This window comes from Taudactylus pleione, unplaced genomic scaffold, assembly GCF_031769625.1.
Source record: "Taudactylus pleione unplaced genomic scaffold, aTauple2 ptg000214l, whole genome shotgun sequence".
Classification (NCBI taxonomy): Eukaryota; Metazoa; Chordata; class Amphibia; order Anura; family Myobatrachidae; genus Taudactylus; species Taudactylus pleione.
This window is the reverse complement of record NW_028284616.1, coordinates 13,350,457-13,374,749: the sequence shown is the minus strand read 5'-3', so window position 1 is coordinate 13,374,749 and position 24,293 is coordinate 13,350,457. Positions and strand designations below refer to the sequence as shown.

Below are 24,293 nucleotides of genomic sequence, written 5' to 3'. Positions count from 1 at the left end.
CAAGATTTGACTGACAGTGTAATTCTGAATTATTTCTGTTCGTGACATGCAGAGTGAGAGCTGGAGTGCATACCTACACTGCGCACCCTGCTTACAGCTCCCACTATAAACAGAAATAAACAAGATGCCTTATCACACTCTTCCCTCACAGCTCACCCAATGCCATATGCTGTACTTCCAAAATAATATTTATATGGACCTACGCTTTTAAAAAGTCTTCACATAAAAAACGATACAGGGATACTAGCGGCATAAGGGCTTATTTCTGACACTGCCTTCTCGTTCCCCTCGATGGCAGAAGAGTACAGCAGTAAATCACCTGCCAGAATCTAGATTTGTATCAGATAAGCAGACTTTCAAGTAGTTTTATTGTGAGAGTGTTCTACCTACTTTTAATAAAATACTGTGGCGTGATATTATTTAAGCAATAATATCATGCCACAGTATGTTAATTACATTTCTTTTCGGTTATCGAAGGAACATACATCCAGTTGGTAACATATTGCACTTACAGATTCACCCACAAGCAATTGTATTGTTTTGGTACGAGACTTTAATAACACTCTTACTGTATTGGAGCACATAAGGATAAGTTGTAAGATAATGTGCCATTATCCAACTCGTGTATCAAAATAACACTGTTTGCTAAAGATAAACGAAGAAACAAATCCGTTACATAAACAGTAGAATATTAAAATATTGTTGGATAGAACTGTGGGCCTGATTCAGCTTTGGGAATAGAGTAAGATATAGCAAGTAACTGAACCAAGATAAACAATTTTGCAATGCAAGGGGTGCAAATACATACATTTTATTTTGCATGTGGGGTAAATACTGGCTACTTTTGCATGTAGCCCACAAATACCGCACAGCTTTATTTTTACACTGCAATTTAGATGTCAGTTTGGACACCTCCCTCACAAATCTAAATCTCTCTGCACATTTGAAGTCTGCCCCACCTGCAGTGCAACATGGGTTTACCAAGGTGATCAGTTACGTGCTATATCTTACTCCATTCCCAAAGCTGAATCAGGCCCTGTGTTCCTTAGTGCTCCAGTGGGTCCGCTGGTGGCATGAACAGTCCACAGCACCAATGATGGTCAAATAATATGAGATATGGTAAGAACTTACCCTTGTTATCTCTATTTCTACAAAGTCCATAGGGTTCCACAGGATACCTTGGGGTATAGGTGTGACGTCAGTCGCAGGGCACCAAAGAGTTAAGCTTTCAGCCTCCCAGGATGCACTAGGTCCCCCTCCTATACCCCGCCCCCGAGCCAAGGCATCTCAGTTAGTTACCAAGCCATAGGCCGGAGGATGAGAAGGAAGAGAGAGAACAAAGATCTGGACACATACAAGAATCACATTCTCACCAGAGGGAGACGGAAAAAAACGGTGACCAGAGCAAAGCCCATCTGTAGCACAGGTGCGACAGGGCGGGAGTCCTGTGGAACCCTATGGACTTCGTAGAAATAGAGATAACAAGGGTAAGTTCTTACCATATCTCATATTTTCTACTTCAGGGTCCATAGGGTATCCACAGGATACCTTGGGGATGTCCCAAAGCAGTATCCTTTAAGGGTGGGGACGCTCCTGTGCAGAAAGGAGAATCCGCCGCCCGAAGGAAGCATCCTGAGAGGCGAAGGTGTCAAACCTGTAATACCTCACGAAGGTATGGACAGAGGACCACGTAGCAGCCTTGCAGATCTGGACTGCAGAGGCACCACGTCGAGCTGCCCACGAAGGACCCACAGACCTAGTGGAAGGAGGAACCGGTAGGCCTTCATGAAGATAAGCTTCAGAAATAGCCATACGGATCCAGGCTGCCAAAGTTTGCTTTGAAGCAGGCCAACCCTTTTTACGGAAGCCATAGAGGACAAACAAAGCGTCCGACTTCCTAAACGAAGAAGTGCGGTCAACATAAGTCCTTAAGGCCCGCACAACATCCAAAGAGGCCTCACCCACGGAAAGACCCGGTGAGTTAAAGGCCGGAACAACGAGTTCCTCGTTAACATGAAACTGGGAAACAACTTTGGGAAGAAACTCGGGCCGAGTGCGGAGTACTGCCCTGTTCCCATGAAAAACCAAGAAAGGGGGTCCACAAGAAAGAGCCCCTAACTCAAAAACACGTCTGGCCGAAGCAATAGCCAGAAGGAAAACAGTCTTAGCTGTTAGCCATTTAAGATCCACTGATCCCAGTGGTTCAAACGGCGGTCCGTGGAGAGCCCTCAGGACCACAGCCAAATCCCAAGGCGCCACAGGTGGAACAAAGGGCGGCTGAATGCGGACAACACCTTGCATAAAGGTGCGCACATCCGGGATTGTAGCAATCCTACGGTGAAACCAGACAGACAGGGCCGAAACCTGTACCTTCAAAGAAGCAAGGCGAAGCCCATGATCTAGTCCCGCTTGCAGGAAGGCGAGAATCCGAGACAGACGAAACTCCCGCGGTGCATAACCTCTCGGTCAACACCACTGGAAGAACGTATGCCACACGCGATGGTATATCCTCGCGGAAGACGGTTTCCGAGCTCGCAACATGGTACGCACCACAGAGCTGGAAAACCCCCGGGACCTCAGCATGGCCGTCTCAACAGCCACGTCGTCAAAGATAGCCGAGTCAGGTCCGGGTGACGACAAGGACCCTGAGACAGGAGGTCCGGTCGTAGCGGCAACCGCAGAGGACTGTCCACGGACAGACCCTGAAGGTCTGAGAACCAGTGCCGTCTGGGCCACGCGGGAGCTATCAACAGGAGCGTCCCTCCTTCCTGTTTGAATTTCCGGATTACCCGTGGAAGAAGGGAGACCGGAGGGAACAGGTATGCGAACCGGAACGTCGACAGGACGGACAGAGCATCCACCAGAGACGCCCCTTCGTCTCTTGTGCGAGACCCGTACACCGGCAACTTGTTGTTGTGCCGGGACGCCATGAGGTCGATCTCTGGAAGACCCCATCTGTCCACCAGTAGTGGAAAAACGTCCGGGTGCAGGGACCATTCCCCCGGATGAACGTCCTGGCGACTTAGAAAGTCCGCCTCCCAATTGAGCACTCCCGGGATGAAGACCGCTGATATGACCGGAAGATTGTGCTCCGCCCAAACCAGGATCCGAGACACCTCTACGAGAGCCGCCCGGCTTCGGGTTCCTCCTTGCCTGTTTATGTAGGCCACGGTGGTAGCGTTGTCCGACTGGACCTGTACCGGGTGACCCTGGAGAAACCGATGTGCCTGCTTGAGAGCATTGAAGACCGCACGGAGTTCCAAGATATTGATTGGAAGCTCCGCTTCTGTCGGCGTCCACCTGCCCTGGAACAGATGTCACACTTGAAACCAATTCCAGACATTTTTCCTGCTTAATTGATAAAAGAAATAATGAAGGAATAGCCCACACCTGTCCATGACGCAGCTATTGAGTCAATTCTCCAATTACTTTTGGTCCCATTAAAAAGAGGCTACATAGTACACAGCTGTAATTCTTAAACTGTTCCTCAAATTTAGAAGTGAACATCCTCAAATTAAAGCCGGTAGTCTGTACCATAAAACCATATTCACTTTATAACTAACAGCTAAAATAACAAAAAATTGTGTGGCGTGCAAATACTTATAAACCTAACTGTGGTGTGTATATTTCTATATGTATATATTATACATACATTCATATAGAAACATTAGTGCAGAGGGTCTTATTGACTGAGTCACAGTGTAGCTCACTGCTCAGAGCCATCCCCGCCAGGAGGAGGTTCCAGGCTGCTCCCTCCATCTTGACTAACCCTGCACTGGAGGCAAGCATTGCAGTCTCTCCATCTCCTACCCAGAGCCGGCCAAACGGTAAGTGAGATGATGTGTGGGAGGGTGCACAATGGGCTGCTACTTACCTACTGTGATAGTGTAGGGAGACTAGTTAGGACATGGGAAGCTGGATTCCACAAAAAACACTGTATATCGCCAAATTCCCCCAATAGGTGACTTTTTTCACTATTTTTTTTTTTTTATGAAGGAAGTATCATTGGAAAGCTAAACTCCAACATTTGAGAGACAACAGCCACACAAGTGATGCATGTATGTGTATAATTCAATTAAAAACAATTGGCTCACTATTATTTGGTAAGAAGATAACTGCATACCATCATCTTCTGACTGTATTAACAGGCCACAGAGACAGAATTATTCTATTTCTTGGCACAGTACAATCTATGCAGCCTATATATGCAGTCTCTATGGACAAAGACCCTATACGTTCACCACTGGGGCAAGTGGGAGGACTGGCCTGTGCATATACAGCATTAGACAGATGTCACGGTGTAGACTAACTCCTGAAAGCTTGCCGGGCAATCAAGATAAAGATTAAGACACTGTGCACTTGTAATGGAAGTGTATTACCAACCTTAGTGCAGCAATGGCATCTGCTACAGAACGCGCTTCAACCTCCTCTTCTTCCAACATGCGACGGTTTACATTTTCTTCCAGCGGTATATCTAGGTGCGTCTTGGTTTTTTCAACAGGAACTAGAAAGAAAGTGCTAGTTAGTTTCAAGACTTTGAATGGGTAAGATAGGAACAGATGTGCCCTCACTATATCAATCTAACCTCTCTCTTCCTCCTCTTTGTGCAGAGTTTCTTCTATTTGAGCCCTTGTCACCTTAGTGGGTACTACAGGTTTTGCCTGTTTACTCTTAAGCCTGGCATCCTCCTCTTCTAGCAAGCGTTGGCTAGCCTTCTTTCTCTCTAGCTGCTCCAGACGACGTTTTTCCTTTTCATCCTGACAAAATAAACATTTTAATGCAATAAAAAAAAAATTAAAAAAAATAAATCAATCAAGAAAACCAGATGAAGTGCATTTTCCCCAAACTTCCTGGTTCTATAAATAGTAAAATATCAAGGAAAATGTATAAAGAACTGGAATCTGATATGAGCATTCAGTGTAAACAGAAGTCAAGTGATACAATGAAAATCTTACCATTTCCTTTTATTCTCTGCACAAATTTAATTCTACAAGAGTATCGCAAACATTTTGCTTCTTAAATCTCAGTTTTTGAATTAATAGATGGGATTGCCCGGGTTGAAGAATAGACCTTGAAGTACATCTGCAGCCTTAATTTTTTTGCACTGCAGACCAACATTGGAGAGCATGGCACATGAAAATGTGCGTGGAGGAAATGAGTGTCAGTACAGGTGCAGTGTGACAGTTGATCCTCCGCCTCACTGCTCTTCCGTTTGAGCTCTGATCAGAGACTCCACGGCCTAATTGGTGGGCACTATGTGGCCCTGACGAACTTCAAAAATAGCTGTTCAAACTACACCACCACGCCAAATTAGGTGGAGCTAGGTACAAAAACTGAGTTTTTCTTTCCTGAAATCGAAACAAAGTAAAAAATTGCATTTGCACACTGTAGTCACACTAGCAATTTTCCAAGCATCTTTTTCACATTAATCCTGCAAGGACGTTTTCACCTGGAATTTAGCATATGTTCTAAGAAATATAGAAAATAATAACAAGTAATCGAAAAAAAAGCTTTGTACAGCATGCAAATTGCTTAAATGCATAGTTTATATTGAGAGGTCAAGCTGCTACATTTTGCCTCCTTTCCAACATTATATAATGAGCTAAGTGCTTGATTCAGATATGGATGCAATGCCGATGGTTTCGCAAGTGGGCGATGTTTTTATTACTGCACGTGTCGCATGCGTTCCGATGGATTACCATTGTTGCTTGCAGTGAGGATTTATTTGCAAAGTGATTGAAAGGCAGCGACCGTTTGTGGGTGGCAATGAGGGGTAGCGATTCAAATGCAGGTGTGTCACAACAGTTTTCAGGGCGTGTCTCAGCCGGTGACTGCGATCCTGTATGCAGTTGCTCCAGCATATCAGTTCAGACAGCCATAGGGTTACTTCAATAATTGATCTGCGTCCGATGCTGCATCTTTGCACCCAAGCGGTTGGATTTGCAAAGCCGCTGGTAGGCATCTTAATACAAAAACTGGCAGCTGAAACATTTGCATATTTTTGCATAGTCTGCATTAAAAGACGCAGTCGCGACAGGATTTGCGTCCATCTCTGAATCAGTCAACAAGAGAGCTGAAGGGAGGTGCTGCCCCCTCCCCTCACAACTCTCAGTGGCTTGCAGGACACACAGCTCTCCTCCCTAGTCAATCAGGACATGCACCATGTGTCTGGCTGCGCTGACCCAACAACCAATCCCTAAACTATTATTGTTGGGACATGGACAATTTTGGGAGTCATGGCTGGTTGCAGCGACGCCCTCATGCAATGGGTGAGACTGGGGCAGCATTTGCATGGCTAGAACTGTGCTCCCTCCCAGCGGCGGGCTCAGACACCCCAATCCCGGGAGGACCGTCGCCAGCTAGCGACCTGGCGTAACTGATCCTAAAGAGCTTTTTTTAAAAAAATATCTGACAATGACCAGAACCATCATTACCACCAAAAATACCTCTGGAATCTCCACCCTGAGAGACCAGAAGCTAGGAAGAGATTATTAGGTCACGTTCTAAAATACACTTAAAGGCTCAACTCCCTCCCCATCTCTTATCCTGCAGAGCAGAGGCTACTATATACAGCCATTTTTAATAAAACATTATTTAGACTCCCAAGGATCAATTTTGCACACTAATTCATTTTTTTTAAATATAATTATGATTTAGATTGACCTCGGGATGCTAAGCATGTGCCACATTTAGGATTAAGCACAGTCTGTGCAGGCTAATAAGTTGATACATACACGGCCGGCAGACTGTATGTCCATGCATGCTATGTCAGTGAATACACATGGGTGCTATGGATACTGGGCGATCTGTATAATAAATCCAAACTCTGCCCTCCACAGACCTCTTCTTCCATCAGAATTCCTGGCATGCAAGTACCATACCCTTCCACACATAACTCCCTTCATGCTTAATAAGGCTCTGTATGGAGGACACTATACAGTAGGACAATACTTGAGTATATGAAATGCATGGATAAGAACTAGTATTTATAGTGCGTGAAATACAGTAGTTTGTAACTGGAGCATTTATGTTGTACTATGCGTAATAATGGCATTATATGCTGGCGGCGGTATTGGGACAGTGGCGGTAAACGAATATGGACTCTTCACTAGATTGCTATATTATATCAGACAGAGTCTCCCAAACTTGGTCCTCAAGGCACCCTTACAGCTCAGGTTTTACAGATATCTAGGCTTGTGCATAGATGGCATAATCAATCTGACTGAGGTACGAATTAAGTCACCTATGCTTAAGCATGGATAACCTTAAAACTTGGACTATTTGGGGTGTCTTGAGGACTGAATTTGGGAACCACTGGTATTAGAGATATATGCTAGATTTTGATTTTAGAATACTTCTGAGAAATGTAATGGAATCGAGGATGCGCGCACGCACACACACTCACACTCACACACACACACACACACAAAAAGGACATTTATAAAACAGTAACGAACATGATAAAGTTTTGGACCATCTATGCTAAACTGCTTTTTATCACATGTAAGATTGTTATTGAAGATTGCTGTGTTATTGAGAATGTGTATGGTCTTAAAATTATGCATGCAATCTTTTTCTGATGCAAGTACAGTATCTCTGCCCTTGTGGTGTGTCCAGGATCTAAGCATATACAGTACTCCTTGCACGTTTCATAAATGGGTTGGGTATGAAATCCCGGCTGTCAGGATGCCGCTGGTCAGAATCCCGACACCCATAGAGAACAGCAGTGAGTATTTTTCTAACAGCCTACTCTAACCCTCCCCCCCATAGTGCCTAAACCTAACCTGGACGTTATACTTTCGCTACTTGCACACCCAGCCAGATGCAACCTATGCAGTGCGTCCCAGATGGCTGCCTCGGATGGTTCTTTCTTGGGCAGGAGGAACAAACATGTGAATATTAATTCAGTGCATTTCATATTTCAAATGTATCAGTCACCCGTATATGTCATGCCCGAACTGCAGCACTGTTTGCTGTATTTACTAATCCGTGTTTTGTAAAATGTACTTCCACCCCACTGTATGATATACTGGTGTGCTATACATCCACTGAAGTGCAGTCTCCATGGACAGGATGTACTTCTTGTGGATCTATTCACACAGGGTATATCATACTGCCACACGTGTCACTTTTATGTATTTAATTTTTTATATATTATTAAATAATATGTTTGATAACATTTTCATTGCCTAGAGATTTGTGGTTAATATAGCCTTCCACTACCTATCCACCATCTAATATACCTACCACGTCACACTTTATTTGATTGATTTCTGGTTTAAATATATATTTAGTTTTTTCTGTCTATATACTAGCGCAGTTTCCTGCCCGTCTACACGTGTCACTTTTCCCATATATGCCTTGGGTCCTTGTATGGCTTATCTCCCACAGTGCAACCTTCGTAGTGCGCCCACCATGGCTGCCTCACCTTGTACACTCGTGGATGGGATGAAAAATACATGGACCTGACTATTATGGTGGGACCCTACTCCTAGCATCAGGACGCTGCAACCACCCATTTTGTGTCTTTTCTTCTAGGCGTAACCTATTCCACCCAGGGTAATCCTAGTGCGCCCAAGATGGCTGCCTCATTTGGTACCTTTCGTGGGTGCAATATATAACACATGGAAGTTATTTCCCAAAATATCTGCAACAACCCTGCAATATGCTTATTGTGCTCTCTAGGTTTCAGTTGATTTTAATTATCTCTGCGTGGTTTTCTATTATCTGCAACACCAAATCCTTTTACAATGTACCAAGTTTTTTGATGTCTGTAAAGCAACTGAGTCCTATGGGAGAAAAGAACTATATAAATAAAAATGATTATTATTAACCTCCCCCCTAGTGCCTAAACCGAACCTCCCCCTCCCCGATGCCTAACCCTAACGCCTAACCTAAGCCCGATACCTAACACCCAGATACTTACCTTCGGGATACTGGTGTAAGGATCCCGACCTTTCAGGATTTCGGCACCGGTTGATTGTGAATATATAGTGAAACATAAGTCTAACAATGTGTTAACTCAGAGCAGAAATGACTAGTATTTGTTCTATAAACTGGAAACTGCCTTTGCGAGTGGTTAAGGAGATTGACTATTTAATATAATTAAAGTATTGGCCCCTCTTTTACAGTTAATGCAGGAAAGGGAATTCAGACATCTTTCCTAGTACAGTTTAGAAATTGAAAGTATACCTGTAGACTAGTTTTAATAAAAATTTCCCCACTCTATTTATTGGTTGACTGAGCTACAATAATTACAGAATGCTCACCAGGCCACTTCATTATTGCATGGCAATACAAAGCAAGTGTTCTCCCATTTCTGTAGTCATTCAGCCATTGTTCCTTTGTGCAACTTAGCAACTCTGCCTTAACCCTGCAGAAAAAGATCAGTCCGGAATAACTTGTGTCCAGTTTCTTTAGTGGCCATTCCCAGAAAACTGTTGAAACCTGTGACGAAATGAGGGACTACCATTATTTATTTATTTATTAATTCATGTACCTCCCACTTCCACTGTAGTGAAACGGACACACTACTTTATATAGCCCATTCCAAGTTCCGCAGTTTCCTTAAAATATGATTAAGAACTTAAATGCTGGTTTACAACATATGTGCACCTTGGCAATGTGATGGATGAGAGTGTAAAGACACATCCCAGGGTAGTCTGGGCGCGTGAAGATACTTGTGTCTGAGAAGCATATAAAGGTGAGATAGATTCACAGGAAAGAGCTTGTGTGCTGTGATATGGTAACTGTGCTGTAAATATTTTCATCCTGCCTATTAATGCGCATTTAGGTATTAACTCTTCATCACTTCAGCGATGATACACTGAGGTGTAATAGTTAGACTTAGAACATGATGTTCCAACCTGACAGCCATGTCACCAAATCCCGCTCCCTCTGGTACCATAGGAAGCTTTGAACAGATGAAAGCCTGGTGATATCACAAAAGGTATGGGTTAAACTAGGGAGCTTCCCTTAAATCATAGAAACTAGAAATCTTTGAGGCTCCAAATCAGCAGTGGGTAAAGAGGGGAAATAAATTTAGCAAAGATGCTCTGATCAGCCCCTTTATTTGAACCAGCCAATGTAGTCATCTGGAATGGCCATTCATACAGGGGATCTCCGTACTGATCAGAACAAAAGGCAGGAGGGGGTTAAAACATTTGTAAAGAACGGAGTTTCGGCTTCGGTCTGGTTCTAGGAATACTAACCATGCAGCTTGCTGCATCAGGAGCCAACTGTAGACCAGTGGCCCTCTGTGCCCACAGCAGTGGGATGACGAGCAGTCACTCCCAGTACCTACCACACTGGTAGAGGGTGCATGGCCAAGAGTCTAGGATCTGGAAGATTGTCGCTGTGAAGATACATCACATCCAGCTCGCCCCAGGGTAGACCTCTCACCTAGTTTGTTCTGGTAAGCAATAACGGAAGTCGCATCCCATGGGAACCCTGCTTGCACTACAATGCTAAGTGAACATTAGAACTGTAAGGGGGTGGAGGGAACTCTGGATATACTGATATTACCTAGCATTATTGTATATAGTGAATAATTTAATGTTTACATGGTTACCTTGTGTGTTGTGTAATGAAGGTATAAGTGTGCAAGGTGGGTCTTTCTTTCTTCGAGGAAGAAAGGGATCACAGAGTATCCTCACAAAACCTACTTCTACACCTGAGGAGACAAACCATGACACTTCGTAAGCGGTGACACTACAAGTTCCATAATGGTACGCTTAGTACTTTTACCACACATGGAGTGCCACTTACTGAATAAAACTCATCTATATTATTACATTGAACTGTTGTAGACTTGCTTTTGTATAAGACCTACTTTAGACTTGCCTTGCTACCAGTTATTCAGTCTGTTTGCTAATTATTTATGCTACATCTATCTCTTGAATAAAATGTATTTTTTTGTAATAAAAATAAGATGTCAAATGTTCTCCCCCATGATTTGTTTTGATGCAAAATTCTGTTAAACATGATTCAAGTTACTCCTGTCAGGAAAAAACCCCTTTTAAAAGGGAGTGATTATTTGTTTTGTTTGCAACAACAATAAAGCTTTACAGCATTTTTAAACCACATTTTACAGACTCCATTTTATAAAACACTCCCCACACAGTGAAGCTTGCAGTTTTATAGAGAAGGTAAAGTAAGGCACTTCAATTATACACTTTTTTTTTTCAATCCCTGTAGCAGAGAACATTTGTGTGATGTAGAAGAGGAATAAAATTGCAGACAAAGGCAGTTTTAGAAACACCAGATGTCATTCTCAGTGTTTTGGAGATGCCAAGGACAACCATTCAAGCGGTACATTAGTGGCTGGAAGCTGGAGAGGAGTTCTGGGTCTGGCACAAAACAGGTCTGCCATATCAAGGAAAGTATTGATTCCATGCATGGCTTTAATTCTATATTTTTCACTTATGGTGCATACACACGGTCAGATTTCCCTTCAGATCTGTACAATAACGATTTAAAAAATCGTTCATATCTGAAGGAAAATCTGACATATCCGACATGTTTGTCAGATGAACGATGCGTGTTCCAGTTTGTCAGATAACGATATCGGACATCTGATGTGTTTGCAGTCAGATTTGGACGATTCCATTCATTTTAATACAGCCAAAAATCATTCAAATCGTTGGTAAATCGTTCATCTGACAGTGTGTATGCACCATTAGTCTTGGAATGTCCAATAATGCAAGAATTATTAAAAATATTCATGCTACAGGAATTTACCTAGTTTCTATTGTAGCACTAGAATGATTAATTGCAGAGAGAGCTCGCCAATTGGTACAATTCTAGTATATGTTCTTTCTTCACTATCTTCATCTCCTCACCAAATTATCCTGCCAGGGAGGTGTGATCATACATTCAAAATATGATAGTTTTGGAGTCAGGCTTGCTATCAAGACCTTTGTGATATTGTGATGGGTTGTAGCCATAATGTTGACATTCATAAACTCTACACCATTGTTGACAGTTATGATGTTGACTATTAACATGTCGGCATCTGCAGAATATCGAAATTTTCACAATATGGACATTCTGCATGGAACAGAGGGTTAGGGAGCGGTGGGTTAGGCACTAGGGGGAGTTAGCAATACTCACATCTGGAAGCGCCGCATGAAGTCATCGGACCCGAAAGACATCGCTCGAAATGCTGGACAGAGGTAAGACACCACTACCAGGGATGTTTTGTTGACACTCTAATCAGGTCGACATTTCATCAGTGTCTACAAAATATACTACACCCTATTGTGATGTTGTGTCACCCCCACAGCCATGTAGAATGGTATAATTATTTATATGCTGCCATAAAGGTGTTTGTGAACTGCAATATTGGATTTAATGGTCTTGACGAGCACAATATATCACTATTATTAAAATAAATAAAAAACAATGAGAGAGAGAGAGATACTCCTCATCCATTTAGGGTCAGTCGATTCACTTTTCATTTAATAAATGGCGATATTGCTTTTAGAGTATTCGTCTTGAAAAGCTTTGTACAGCTAAAATGTGACTCATTTGTACAAGGAATAAACAATGTTAAAAATCTGACTTAATTTATGTTTGAGTGTAGGGGACTTGCCAGATGGGGAAATAAATGTCTCTTTATGCCACTTACAGCGGTTTTGCATGAGCCAGTGTTAACTGTAAAGCTGGGTACACACAAGATGGTGCAACCCTGTGACAAATCACACGTACCGTACACACTGCATGAACTGGCATAAAATGGCCTTATGTATCGTAACATACTGCATGTAACAGCACCGCATCAATCATTGCATCATACACGAATGCTATGCAGGACAGCAGATGGGAAGATACAATGAAGGATGACAGCGAATGACAGATTGGACGTACACACTATACGATGTGAATAATAGATTGCACGATACATCGTATAGTGTGTACCCAGTTTAACTCTTGTATAAAGAGTGCAAAAAAGAAAGAACCAAGGAGGGCTTGTTGTTGGGGCACTCTTAAAAAAAATGTAAAAGAAGTATGAACCAGTCTTTAGTTGAAGTACGATTTGTTTGTTTTTTTTGTATATCATTTTACAATGAAGCATTTAGGCTCAAGAAGATGTTGGTTTGCAAAATAAGACACACAGAACCTGCAGACAGCAATAGTCAATGCTGGAAACCTCATTCTGCAAGCAGTTTAAAAGAAACACCACATCATTCTAGCACATGGGGGCAGCTGGAACTGAAGTAAGAAAACTGTGCGACGGAGAAACACCAGTAGAAAATCTGGCTAGCAACTTTTTCGAAACGGTGTATGACAAGTTTAATGAGGTTCTGAAACCAAGTAAGATTTCATACAAACATTGGCGGAAATACATTATTTAAGGAAGCTTTAAAGTTTATACCAATTAAACAGGTCACTGTCTTTAGAGAACATTGCTATCTGGTGGACCTAAAGTGATTCAACTTCCATCTGTATCCTGGTGTCAAATTGCTATGCACACTTAATGATGTGTCTTTTGCATTATTAATGCCAGTTCTATAGCTGTCTGATCAAGTGTTTAATAAACACTCCACTCCGAAAGGAGACAAAGGAAGCGATGACACGGGTAATGTGGTAAGCAATGTTCAAAGCGGAATGTAGTTTATCCAGGCATAAGAGTATATTGTGCAAGTTCACCAAACAAAAAAGTAACCAAATAACAGCATATTTGTCATATAAACAAAATATTGAGGCTAAAATGTGTTGGGCTAAATAAACAGTAGTTCGAAATAAAGAAGAGGAATTTTGCTAGTACAAATTCCAATTAGTTGTAAGATTGTCTCACCAAAACTATAGATGGGAATCACCCTTCAGCCATTTTATTAATTTATTATGTAGCACATGGAGTAAAACATTACCATGAGGTTTAATTTTTCCCTCTTAAAAATCCACCAGTGTGTGAGTAACTACACCTAAATTGGAGTATCCTCTAACATTATATTACTTAACATTTTTTTTTTTTTTTTTAAATGCTTGTGATTTACTGCAGTTCAGTTTCAGAGCTGCCAGCTTTACAAATTAGGGGTTGATGTATCAAGCAGTAAAAAGAGTGGAGAGGTTACCCAAAGCAGCATTTACCAAGTTCGTTATATAAAGGGATAGTTAGAAGCTGAATGATTGCTATAGGCAACTTCTCCACTGGTCCACTTCTCTATTTTCACTACTTGATACATGAACCCCTAAATCTGTGTTACAGTAGATTGTGATATTAGGACACTACTGTGCAATTTAGGAAGCTGAGCCAAATGTAATGGGATCCCTGGACAGTGACTGTTATTAAATAAAAATTTATCCCTTTTGTACAACAGGCTGCAGCATGCCCAGGCCGCCATTAAGTGGTTTGGCATGCTGGCGCCTGGAGAACTACAAGCTCTAACATGCCTATTGCTGCCAGGACAAGTGGCACCTGTGAAACCGCAAGTGCCAGCATGTCCTGGCATTCAGAGCATGCTAGGACCTGTAGTGCACCAAGGACCATCCTTTGCCTTGAAAACACTACATGCCAACCACTAAAATGGGGAGTTTGCTTTCTATGTTAGGTAGAGTGTCTAAATAAAAATGCCCCTATAACATATATATGCAGCCCCCACTCTTACCCGGTGTTTTTGAATAACTTTCCAAGAGGTCTCTGAAGAGTATACATTTACTTGGATAACAAATCAAGGCTGCCATGGAGTACTTCAAGGAAAATGAAAATTATATATATATATATATATATATATATACACACACACACACACACACATACACACACACACAGAACGCTCTTTGTATATCTCAAAGACTAATTAAGATAATGTGATTCTTTTGCAACGGATTTCAAATCAGAAATAAATTACAGTATAAATATACAGTACTATGTAAAAAAAATCAACATAGCTAACCTGAAAATGTCACGATATCTACCAGAACACAGAGCTGGCACAGTGACCCTGGGGAAGCGAGATAGGGGTGACCGTCAGCGGCTGCTGTTCTCACGCACTACTGGTGGTCTGTGCTCTCATATGGACCCCGTGCCCTAGCCATGTGCAGACACTGTTTACGTTCTGCCCAGTTCGGCTCCTGATTTGCCACCTGGCTGCGTGACATAGCTATTACATAAAGAGGGAGGTCGCGATGGCGGCACAACATGTGAGGCTTCTGCCGTAGGAGGCGCTCTTGCCTCACCTACTTTCTCCAACACGTCGATTCCAGGCTTGCAACTCCCAGCCAATCAGCACCGGGTTTGCACCTCAAAAGCAATGCTTCTTTACGTTGATTCTACTATGTACCTTTACCTACCTTAGGGCTATTACACAAACACACACACAACACGGTTTTGTCCGTCCGAAAAAAAAGAGGTTTTTTTTCCGTGGTTCAGTCACTTTCACAAGCAAAGGTTTTGTGCCGTGTGTAATGTTAATGCCGTGTGTTTTCAATCTTTTTTCAAACTTTAAAACTGAGGACCATGGACGGCAGCCGGTCTAGTCAGGGGTTATTACAGGTGTAACATGGCGACCGTGCAGTGTTCATGCAGAGTGAAAGCCCTAATGTATTTATAACTTCCACTGAAATTAAACAGAAAAAGAAAAAAAAAAGTAAAATTTTTTTGCCGGATGGACAAATTTGTTGTGTGAAATAGCCCTAACAATATCTAAAACACAATATTCTTTAACATGCATAAATATGTACAGATTATATCAAACAACTTTGCCCCTTACCGGTGTTAGGAGGTATGGATTCTGGCAATAGCCAGCGTTGGATCTTTAGATTTGGCTTATCATGGTTAATCATAAAAGGGCACACTAGATGTGGAAGGCATATTCTGCCTGTTGTATTGCCTTCCTGACCTATAGCGTCTTTAAATTTCAGATATGATGGAGGATGAAAATACTGACAAATGGTTTGATTACCCTCCAGAGGACTTCAGTATATGGGATTTTCATTTGTCTCCAAATAGAAGAGCCCCTTCCAATGGGAGTTTAGTTAAACTATACTATGACTAAGTGTCAGCTGTGCAGGAGCTTGGAGAGGGATCTTCTAGCCACTGCTGCCACAGACCTTGCTGAAAAAGCAATGGTGTCCAAAGGTGCCTCACACGGGATTGCATTATTTCCACACTTTTTAAAAGATATTGCCGGTTCATTTTCTCTCTGAGCACTCTGGACAGAGGTCATGGCGACACTTGACTTCAATAGGAATTGTAGTTCTGGTAGACATGCTGGCTATGGTGGAATCTACCTTAGGGACCGAACTCCACTTCTGCAATTCCTCATCATTACATGGGGATGTAGTCTGGAACCCAACGGTCTAAATGGCGACCGCCGGCTTCCAGACGGCTTTATCCCAACTACATTACATGCATGCATGAGATCTACGGCCTGATTTGGAGTCGGACAGAATGCCGATAACTGCGCAAATGATTAATGTTTTTCACCTGTGCATTTAAAAAGTTGCAAAGGGAATGTGTCCCATGATGTGCAGTAGCGTTTGAGACACATGGTCTTAGAAATTTTTTGGAAATGCATAGGGCGTTCCTGGGTGGCGATAGCAAGGTGGCTAATCAGAAGAAAGGAGATGACGGGGCGCATTGCATGACTGGTTGTGAACTCAAACGCTTAAAAGCTAACCAATTTAAGGCCATACTCAAGAGATTCTACACCAGATGCTTTTAGTTGTTGTTCAGAGTCCTCTGTCTGCTGTATAGTCCCTCATATTTGGCGCATTTCAGAGAGCATGCATTTACTAACACTGGCATCAATCCAGATGCACACACTTAAGTTCAACAACCCGCAACCAGAGGTAGCAGACTGGCATTACTGGCTAGCTCAGCACTGTCCCAGAAAAGAGGTACCGAAAACAAAAACAACACTGCTTAACCTACACAGAAATACACGGGGAAGACGAGGAACTGCATTATATATGGTCTAGGGGCCTTTTTATGAAGTCTCACTATCTAATCTAAAGGGAAGCTATCCACTGTAATGTCTGCCATGGAGGATCAAAAATAAAATGAAATAGTAAAAAACAAAATAAAAAAAAAACCCTGTTAAAATGTAAAAAATATTTTATTACAAATACCCCTGCCCATAAACTTTAATGTATTGCCCACCTGAGACATAGGGGTATATTTACTAAAGGTCGATTTGAGCAACACCGATGTGTTTCTGGAGCTAAAGCACATATTTACTAATGCATAAAAAAAACAAAGCAAAAATTGTATGCATTAGTAAATATGTGATTTAGACCCAGAAACACAACATTGATGTTGATCGATTTTAAATCAACTAAAATTGAGCTTTCGTAAATATACCCATAAAGACCAAAGGGGGGGTGGTCCTTTTCATTTAATAGAAGCATCCATACTTTTGTAAAACAAACCACTTACAATGACAACTTGCTCATTATGGTTCCCCGATAGACTAAGGGGCCCATTTATCATTAAATATTTGAGGCATATGCCCTGAAAACACCAATTTTCGTGGGGATAACCTCAAATAATTAGTTTCGCCTAGATGTATTATGGAGGGACTGCAGCAGATATCGCAGATATTTGCTGCGGTCCATCTATTTCCGCCAGCAGCCACAACACCTATAGAAACCTATGCAATGCAGTCAGATTTACCAAGCTCCGGAATGCGAAAAGCTTGCCGTTGTACAGGCTAGACCTTGCAAAATTTACCAGGAGCGCGCTTCGGAGGAAACGTCCCCGGCAATGGCCGCGGTGCAAGCATGGCCTGTAGACTGCGAATGCACTTGAGTCCCAGTACAGGACTGAAGAGACCACTGACGCGTTCACTTCACTCCCTGCACATCGCAGGGACTGGTTCCTTTCGAAGCCTCTGTCCCGGCGTGTATTTTTTCATACATTGGGAAGATGTGTTCGCATCCTGCAATGCGATCACGGGTGCTCTTATTGCACCCAGATTGCATTGCAAATGTAACCACTAATAAATGAGCTTCTAAGAAGTGGATAATCACTTCCATTATACGTTTAATTTAAAAACACTCTCCCAGAAGATGAAGGAATCAGTGATCAAGAAAGGAAAAAAAAAAATAAAAAAAAATGGGATTTTGGTAATTACCGGTAAATCCTTTTCTCTGATTCCACAAGGGACACTGGAGGTGCTTACGCTGGGGTATAGAGGCGTGGTTAGCTGGAGCTGGCACTTTAATTAATTTAGAAGTGTGGAGCTCCATTCCCTCTATTCCCCACCAGCCCTCAGTTTAGAAAATGAAGACCGAGAGGAGATGGAGAACAGGAGTGAAAGGAGGAGAATATCACGCAACAACAAAACTATACAACATATGGTACAAACTGAACAGGCAGGCGAAGAGCGCAGAGGTGGGCATCCAGTGTCCCCTGTGGAATCAGAGAAAAGGATTTACCGGTAAGTCTAAGCCAACGTACCAAACCTGTTTGGACGCTGGCCAACCCTTCCGACCAGCCTCATGGAGGACCAACACAAAAAACAAAAAAAAAAAACAACACCACCACACACACACCAACTCAGACTCGAGTAAGGATGTCGTCCAAGCAACGTGGAGGCGGAGAGCTCTACCCACATCCAGGGTAGAAGAAATACCTGAGTCCCCTACCAAAGAAGGTACCACAATAGGCTGATTTATGCCTACACAACCTTAGGGAGTAAAGTAGCTTGCGTCCTGAGCTCCACCCTATCATGAAACACAAGGCCTATAAGACAAAGCTCCCAATTCGGAAGCCCTAAGCCATAGCGAGGAGGAGGACAGTCTTCCAAGACAAATACGTAATATCAACCTCTTGAGAGGTTCATACATGGAAGACTGAAGAAACAAAAATAATAAGTCTCAGGGAGCCATAAGAGTTACAAAAAAGGTGGCTGCACTCGCAACACTCCCTGAAGAAAGTCTGCATCGCAGGTAAGAGGGCCAACCTGTGTTGAAAGAAATTAGAAAGAGCAGAATCTGCACTTTTAATGATCCTATGCGAAGACCAGAAACTAATCCTGATCAGAGAGCAGTAAAAAAAAAACAGGATAACGAAACATCCTTGACGGAAGGCCCCGACTGTAACACCATATGATAGAAGAGCACCAGATACGATGATAATGCGCAGCCGAACCGGTTACCTGGCGCGACATAAGAGTCTGGAATGCCCTTCCGTCTAAAGATATTGGATTCAAGGACCACCTCATTACCCGGATCAACTGCCAAGAAGGACCAACGAACCAACTCCTCTGAGGCCATTTCGCTTCCACGGGAATGACTAAGTCCGACTCATGTTTTATTAGTTTTCAGAAGACGAGGAATTAGTGGAATCAGGTAAAACCATCTTGTAGGCCCATGGAACTGTTAGGGTGTCTACAGCCTCTGCCTGTGGATCCAGAGTTCTTGACACGCATCTTGGTCGCTGATGTTTAATCCTGACGCCATGAGGTCCGCCTGCGGACGACCCCAGTGTGTGAAACACGTGTGGGTGAAGCTTCCATTCCCCGGGATGGATATCCTGGCGATTTAGGTAGTCCGCTGCCCAGTTGTCCGCTCCCATGATTAATACTGCTGACAGGATTACTGACTGACTCTCAGCCCACTCGAGAATCTGAGATACTTCTCGCATGGCCAGGTGACTTAGAGTGCCGGCCCGGCGGTTGATGTAAGCGACGCCCATCGCGTCGTCTGACAGAACTCGTACCGGTAGAGAACTTAGAAACTGTGCTGCTTTTATCAGAGCATGGGAAACTGCTCCAAATTCCAACACATTTACGGGACACAGTCTTTTCTGTAGGGACCACCAACCAGAAAGTGATAGTCGAGGACCACAGCTCCCCATCCTCGGAGGCTGGCGTCTGTAAGCATTATTATCCAATCCCACACTCCGAATCTTCGAACCGCCAAGAGGCTGTTGCATTGTGTTCACCAGAGGAATGCCACCCTGGTTGCCGTGGTCAAATGGATCAGTTGATTTAGATGCAGGTGAGACCCTGACCGCTGTGTTAGCAGGGCCAGCTGGAACACTCGGCAGTGGATTCGTCCGAATGGTAGTGCCCTGAAAGAAGTTACCATCTACCCCAAGAGACGAAGACCCAGAAGCAAGGACACCCTCTTTGATCTGAGGCTAGCTGAAAGAGCAACTGGATATCCCGTGCCTTGTCTTCCGGAAGGAAAATCCTCTATAATGCCGTATCTAGGATCATCCCCAGAACTGGAGTCTCTGGGATGGACTCAGATTGTTAGTGAAAACATAGGGAGCCGAGAATAACCCAAACAGCAACACCCGAAACTGATAGAGTTTGCAAAATCACAGAATGCAATAAAGCCTGTTGCGGTTCCCAATTTGGGACATGGTGATGTGCATCTATTATATACAGAGAAATGAGGAACGCTGCTGGTTCCAAACTCGCAATGACAGACTGAAGTGACTCCATAGTGAAACTCTCCAACTTCAGATACTGGTTTGAAGACTTGAGGTTTAATAGTGGCCTGCTGTTTGAGTAAAACCCCATACCTGCAACGCAACTGAAACCTAGCACTGACGATTCTTGCAGAGACCGAACTGCTTCCTACAGAACCCTTGCCTTGTCCGTGGACACCAGCAGACTCGTAGAGAAGAACCAATGTGGAGGAGAAACCTTGAAATCTATTCAGAACCGCACAGAAAGCAGCTTGCGAACCCCCAGATCTGAAGTGGTCTTCCCAGTTTGTTGAAAAGTCTGTAAGCGAGGTCCCACCGCAGGAGATCCCGGTTGGGATGGGAGACAGTCAAGCCACCTGTTGGTCAACTGGTTTTTGATCCGGTCGACGTACAACTGTATGTGGGCGACCTCTACCCCTGCCAACGAGCTAATGTGCGAGTGGTACCTCTTGCCCTTTTAACAAAAGGGTTATGGAAGGAATGAAATGAGGGACCAGTGTAAGTGTTCCTGGGTGACGGAGCAGTCGAAGGGAGGAAAGAAGACCTACCCCCAGTGGCTTGGGATATCCATTTTTCCAGTTCTGGACAAAAAGGCATGTCACCTGTGAACTGTAGACCCTCAACAGCCAATTTGGATTCTGCGTCCGCCAGCCAAAAGCGTAAGCAGAGAACTCTGCGGACACAAATGGCTGCGGACACAAGTGGACATACAAGCATTGATCTGACTAATATCTCTGGAAACCCTGGTCAGGTAAACTGCTGACTCACGGAGAGTTCTGCTAGTAGGCTTAACTCTGCTCTGCAGGTATCTAAGCCCGTAATCAACTGGTCCGCCCAGGAAGTTATAGTATTGTTAACTCAGGCGCTAACAAGCATAAGCCTAAACTGGGCTCCCGCTGCAGTGTAAATGGATACCAGTGTTGATTCCAACCTGCGAACAGAAGAGTCCTTAAGCAACGTAGCACCCGGCACAGGAAGTGTTTCCTTAAAAAAAAACAAGAAACAACGCATCTACTGGAGAAGGTGTTTCCCACTGTTCCTTCATGGATGACGGAAATGGATAGCCGGAGGGGAAACTACGTGGATTCGGAACGGCTTATCCAGTAGTTTCCAGTCCGCAGAAAGCTGGTCTAGAAGCTGTTGCCCTCAGGTAGATTAAGTTCTGCCTGACCGCTAGAATTAAAATGCTCCACCCCCTGAGAGGCAGATTCTAAATCCTGCGGCTCGGAGCTGCGAGGGGTTCCTCATCTGACTGGAGGACAGTCGGCAGAGGAAGCTTAGTGCAGGCTTATGATAGGCAGTGGAGGACAATGTAGAAGCGGTACACATAATATGTACCAGTCCAGATTATGATAAGATACTTCACTGGGACCTGAACCCAGGATGTCCACACTGTGCTATGGAGCATTAGTCCATTGAGCTATGCTATTTTGGTTAAAACTCCTATTTGCCGTCAATTCTGATGTTAGAGTCGCCCTAACTCCTGCGATGTTAGTGGCCCATGGAGGAGTAGGCGTAAAAACATATCTATTATAGGGTTAGAACCAGTGATTGCCCTGGTCCAAAGCCAGCGGACCTGTAATATTTATTTTTTTTCATGTTGGTAGTCAATTAACCTACCAGTATATTTTTGGAGCGTGTGTCAGAGTACACGGAGGAAACCCACGCAAACACAAACTACACACAGGTGGTGGGAAACTAACCCATGACCTCAGTGCTGTGAGTCAGTAATGCTAACCATTACACCATCTGTGCTGCCCACTGCATTAGTCCCTTGAGCTATGTGATATGCTTCTACACAGAGAGATTCCTGTCATTGGTATACACACCCACAGCCACTCACACAGAATCAGACTCTATGATCAAACAGAGACAGTATATAGAGACAGAAGGCTAGTGGGAAACAGAGGAGGAGGTTCACATCACTTCCTCCCAACAATTCAGATTTGCTGCACTTTGTACACCCCAGTGTTACACACACAGCCCCTTTTGGAAAGGAGCCTGTAGAAAGGATGTGTGCCAATAGAATAAATCCTTCTGCCCATACTGTGTGGCTTCTGCACTCTCCTGTAATGAGGAGATATGCAGGTAGTGTGTTACAAACGACAGCCACGCTGATGTAACAGCCGCGTATAGAGAGAGAAAGAAACCCGTGCTCTTACTTAGACTCCGCCCCCTTCTGCTTCCTCCTGAGGCATGCAATATCGCTGCTTAATGCTGGCAATATAATACTTTCCCCTCTGACTGCCCCACTACTGCCGTTCTACTAGCGGGGAGAGGGAAGCCTGTGTAACACGGGGAGACCCATTATATAGAGAGCAGCGCCATAGGGCCGCTCTAAGCCAGCGTCGGGAAGTGGGGCAGTAGACGGGGGATGCGCAGCTGACTATACTCACTGCGCTCCCTCGGATGTCTCTTCTCCCGTTCAGCTCAGCACTACTTCCTTGCAGTCAGTGTAGAAAAGTGCTGTGGCGATAAGATGGTGTCAGTTGCTTTTAGAATAAGCACTGTGCACTCCTTCCTGCTTCTACTAAGAACAAGGTGCCAGGTACCCGGACCCCACCTTTAGAGAGGTGGCAAAGAGTACCTAATAAGTGTAAAAGATGTTAGAAAAAGAATAAACCTAAATTAAAATAAAAATGAAATGTAATGCTGGAGCACAGCTCCAAAGGCACATTTTCTAAACTGAGGGCTGGTGGGAAATAGAAGGGGAGGAGCTTCACACTTCTAAATTAATTAAAGTGCCAGCTCCACTTAACCATGCCTCTATACCACAGCGTAAGCACCTCCAGTGTCCCCTAGTGGATGAAAGAGAAGTCCCCAATGAGGCCAGGTGAGTCAAGGTGGGCGCCCCATGGATGCTATGGACTTCGAAGAAATAGGTTGGGTCTATTAGTATCACTGTGTCGCCTTCAGGCTTGAACTTTCGGGGGAACCCTTGGGAGGAGGGAGATCGGAGGAAAGAGGTATGCGAGACCGAAGTCCCACCTCACTGCCAGAGCGTCCACGAAGGCGGCTGAGGGGTCTCTGGTCCTGGACCCCTACCTGGGGACATTGTGGTTGTGACGTGAGGCCATGAGGTCTATGTCTGGCAGGCCCCATTTGTCCACCAGGAGTTAAAAGACATCCGGGTGGAGTGCCCATTCTCTGGCATGTATGTCCTGATGGCTTAGGAAGTCCGCTTCCCGGTTGAGGACTCCAAAAATGAACACTGCGGATATTGCCGGGAGATGACCTTCGGCCCAGACCAGAATGTTTGCCTCTTCCCGCATGGCTGTCCGACTTTGCGTGCCTCCCTGATGGTTGAAGTAGGCTACCACAGTCGCCCCAAACTTGCAAGGAACCTCCACTGTGCTTCACTGTTGCCTGCAGACACTCATTATTGTACAGCTTTCCAGCTCTTTGGTTTAGAGCTGGCAGAAACCAGTGGGAGCAAGGGCACATCCATCTACTGTGCGGAGAGTTCTGTCCAGAAGTGGTCTTCATGGGGACCCAGGACTGTGGCCGAATACACAGAAGTACAGGTAAGGCGATTCCCCGCTTGCGGCGAATCGCATGTTGTGCAGTCCTTACCTCCGGCGGTGGAGACCTGCCGAAGGATGCTACAGTGGGACGACTGGTTCGTCCACTCCCCCACTAGACCAACGGGGTAGTTAAAATCTGGCTTCAAGGATCATGTATAGGTCAGCGGCACCCGGCGGTTGTTGCAGCAGTGGGGAGGTGCCCCCATATGCATCCTCCCTGGATAGATATTTATGCCCACTCAGTTCAGAGTATGGCTCAAACGTCTGACGCTTATCGGCAAAAGTTACAGACAAACAGTTTGCCACCAAAGCACATGGGCGTACTGTGTCATCCTCTCAGTCTACCTAGCTTTCGAATTCGGACACATCATCTGAGGCGGCAG

At 44.1% G+C, this 24,293-nt stretch overlaps 1 protein-coding gene across 2 annotated transcripts in view; it reads right to left on the bottom strand.

The window, feature by feature from the left end:
- Nucleotides 1-24,293, bottom strand: part of CCDC124 (coiled-coil domain containing 124) — a 56,572-nt gene that overhangs the window by 8,185 nt on the left and 24,094 nt on the right. For both annotated transcript variants that reach the window (XM_088478552.1, XM_088478553.1), the window contains exons 3-4: nt 4,586-4,757; nt 4,384-4,504 (exon numbers count right to left, since the gene is read on the bottom strand). In XM_088478552.1, the coding sequence (XP_088334678.1) occupies nt 4,384-4,504; nt 4,586-4,757 (293 nt within the window). The remainder of the gene's footprint in view (nt 1-4,383; nt 4,505-4,585; nt 4,758-24,293) is intronic.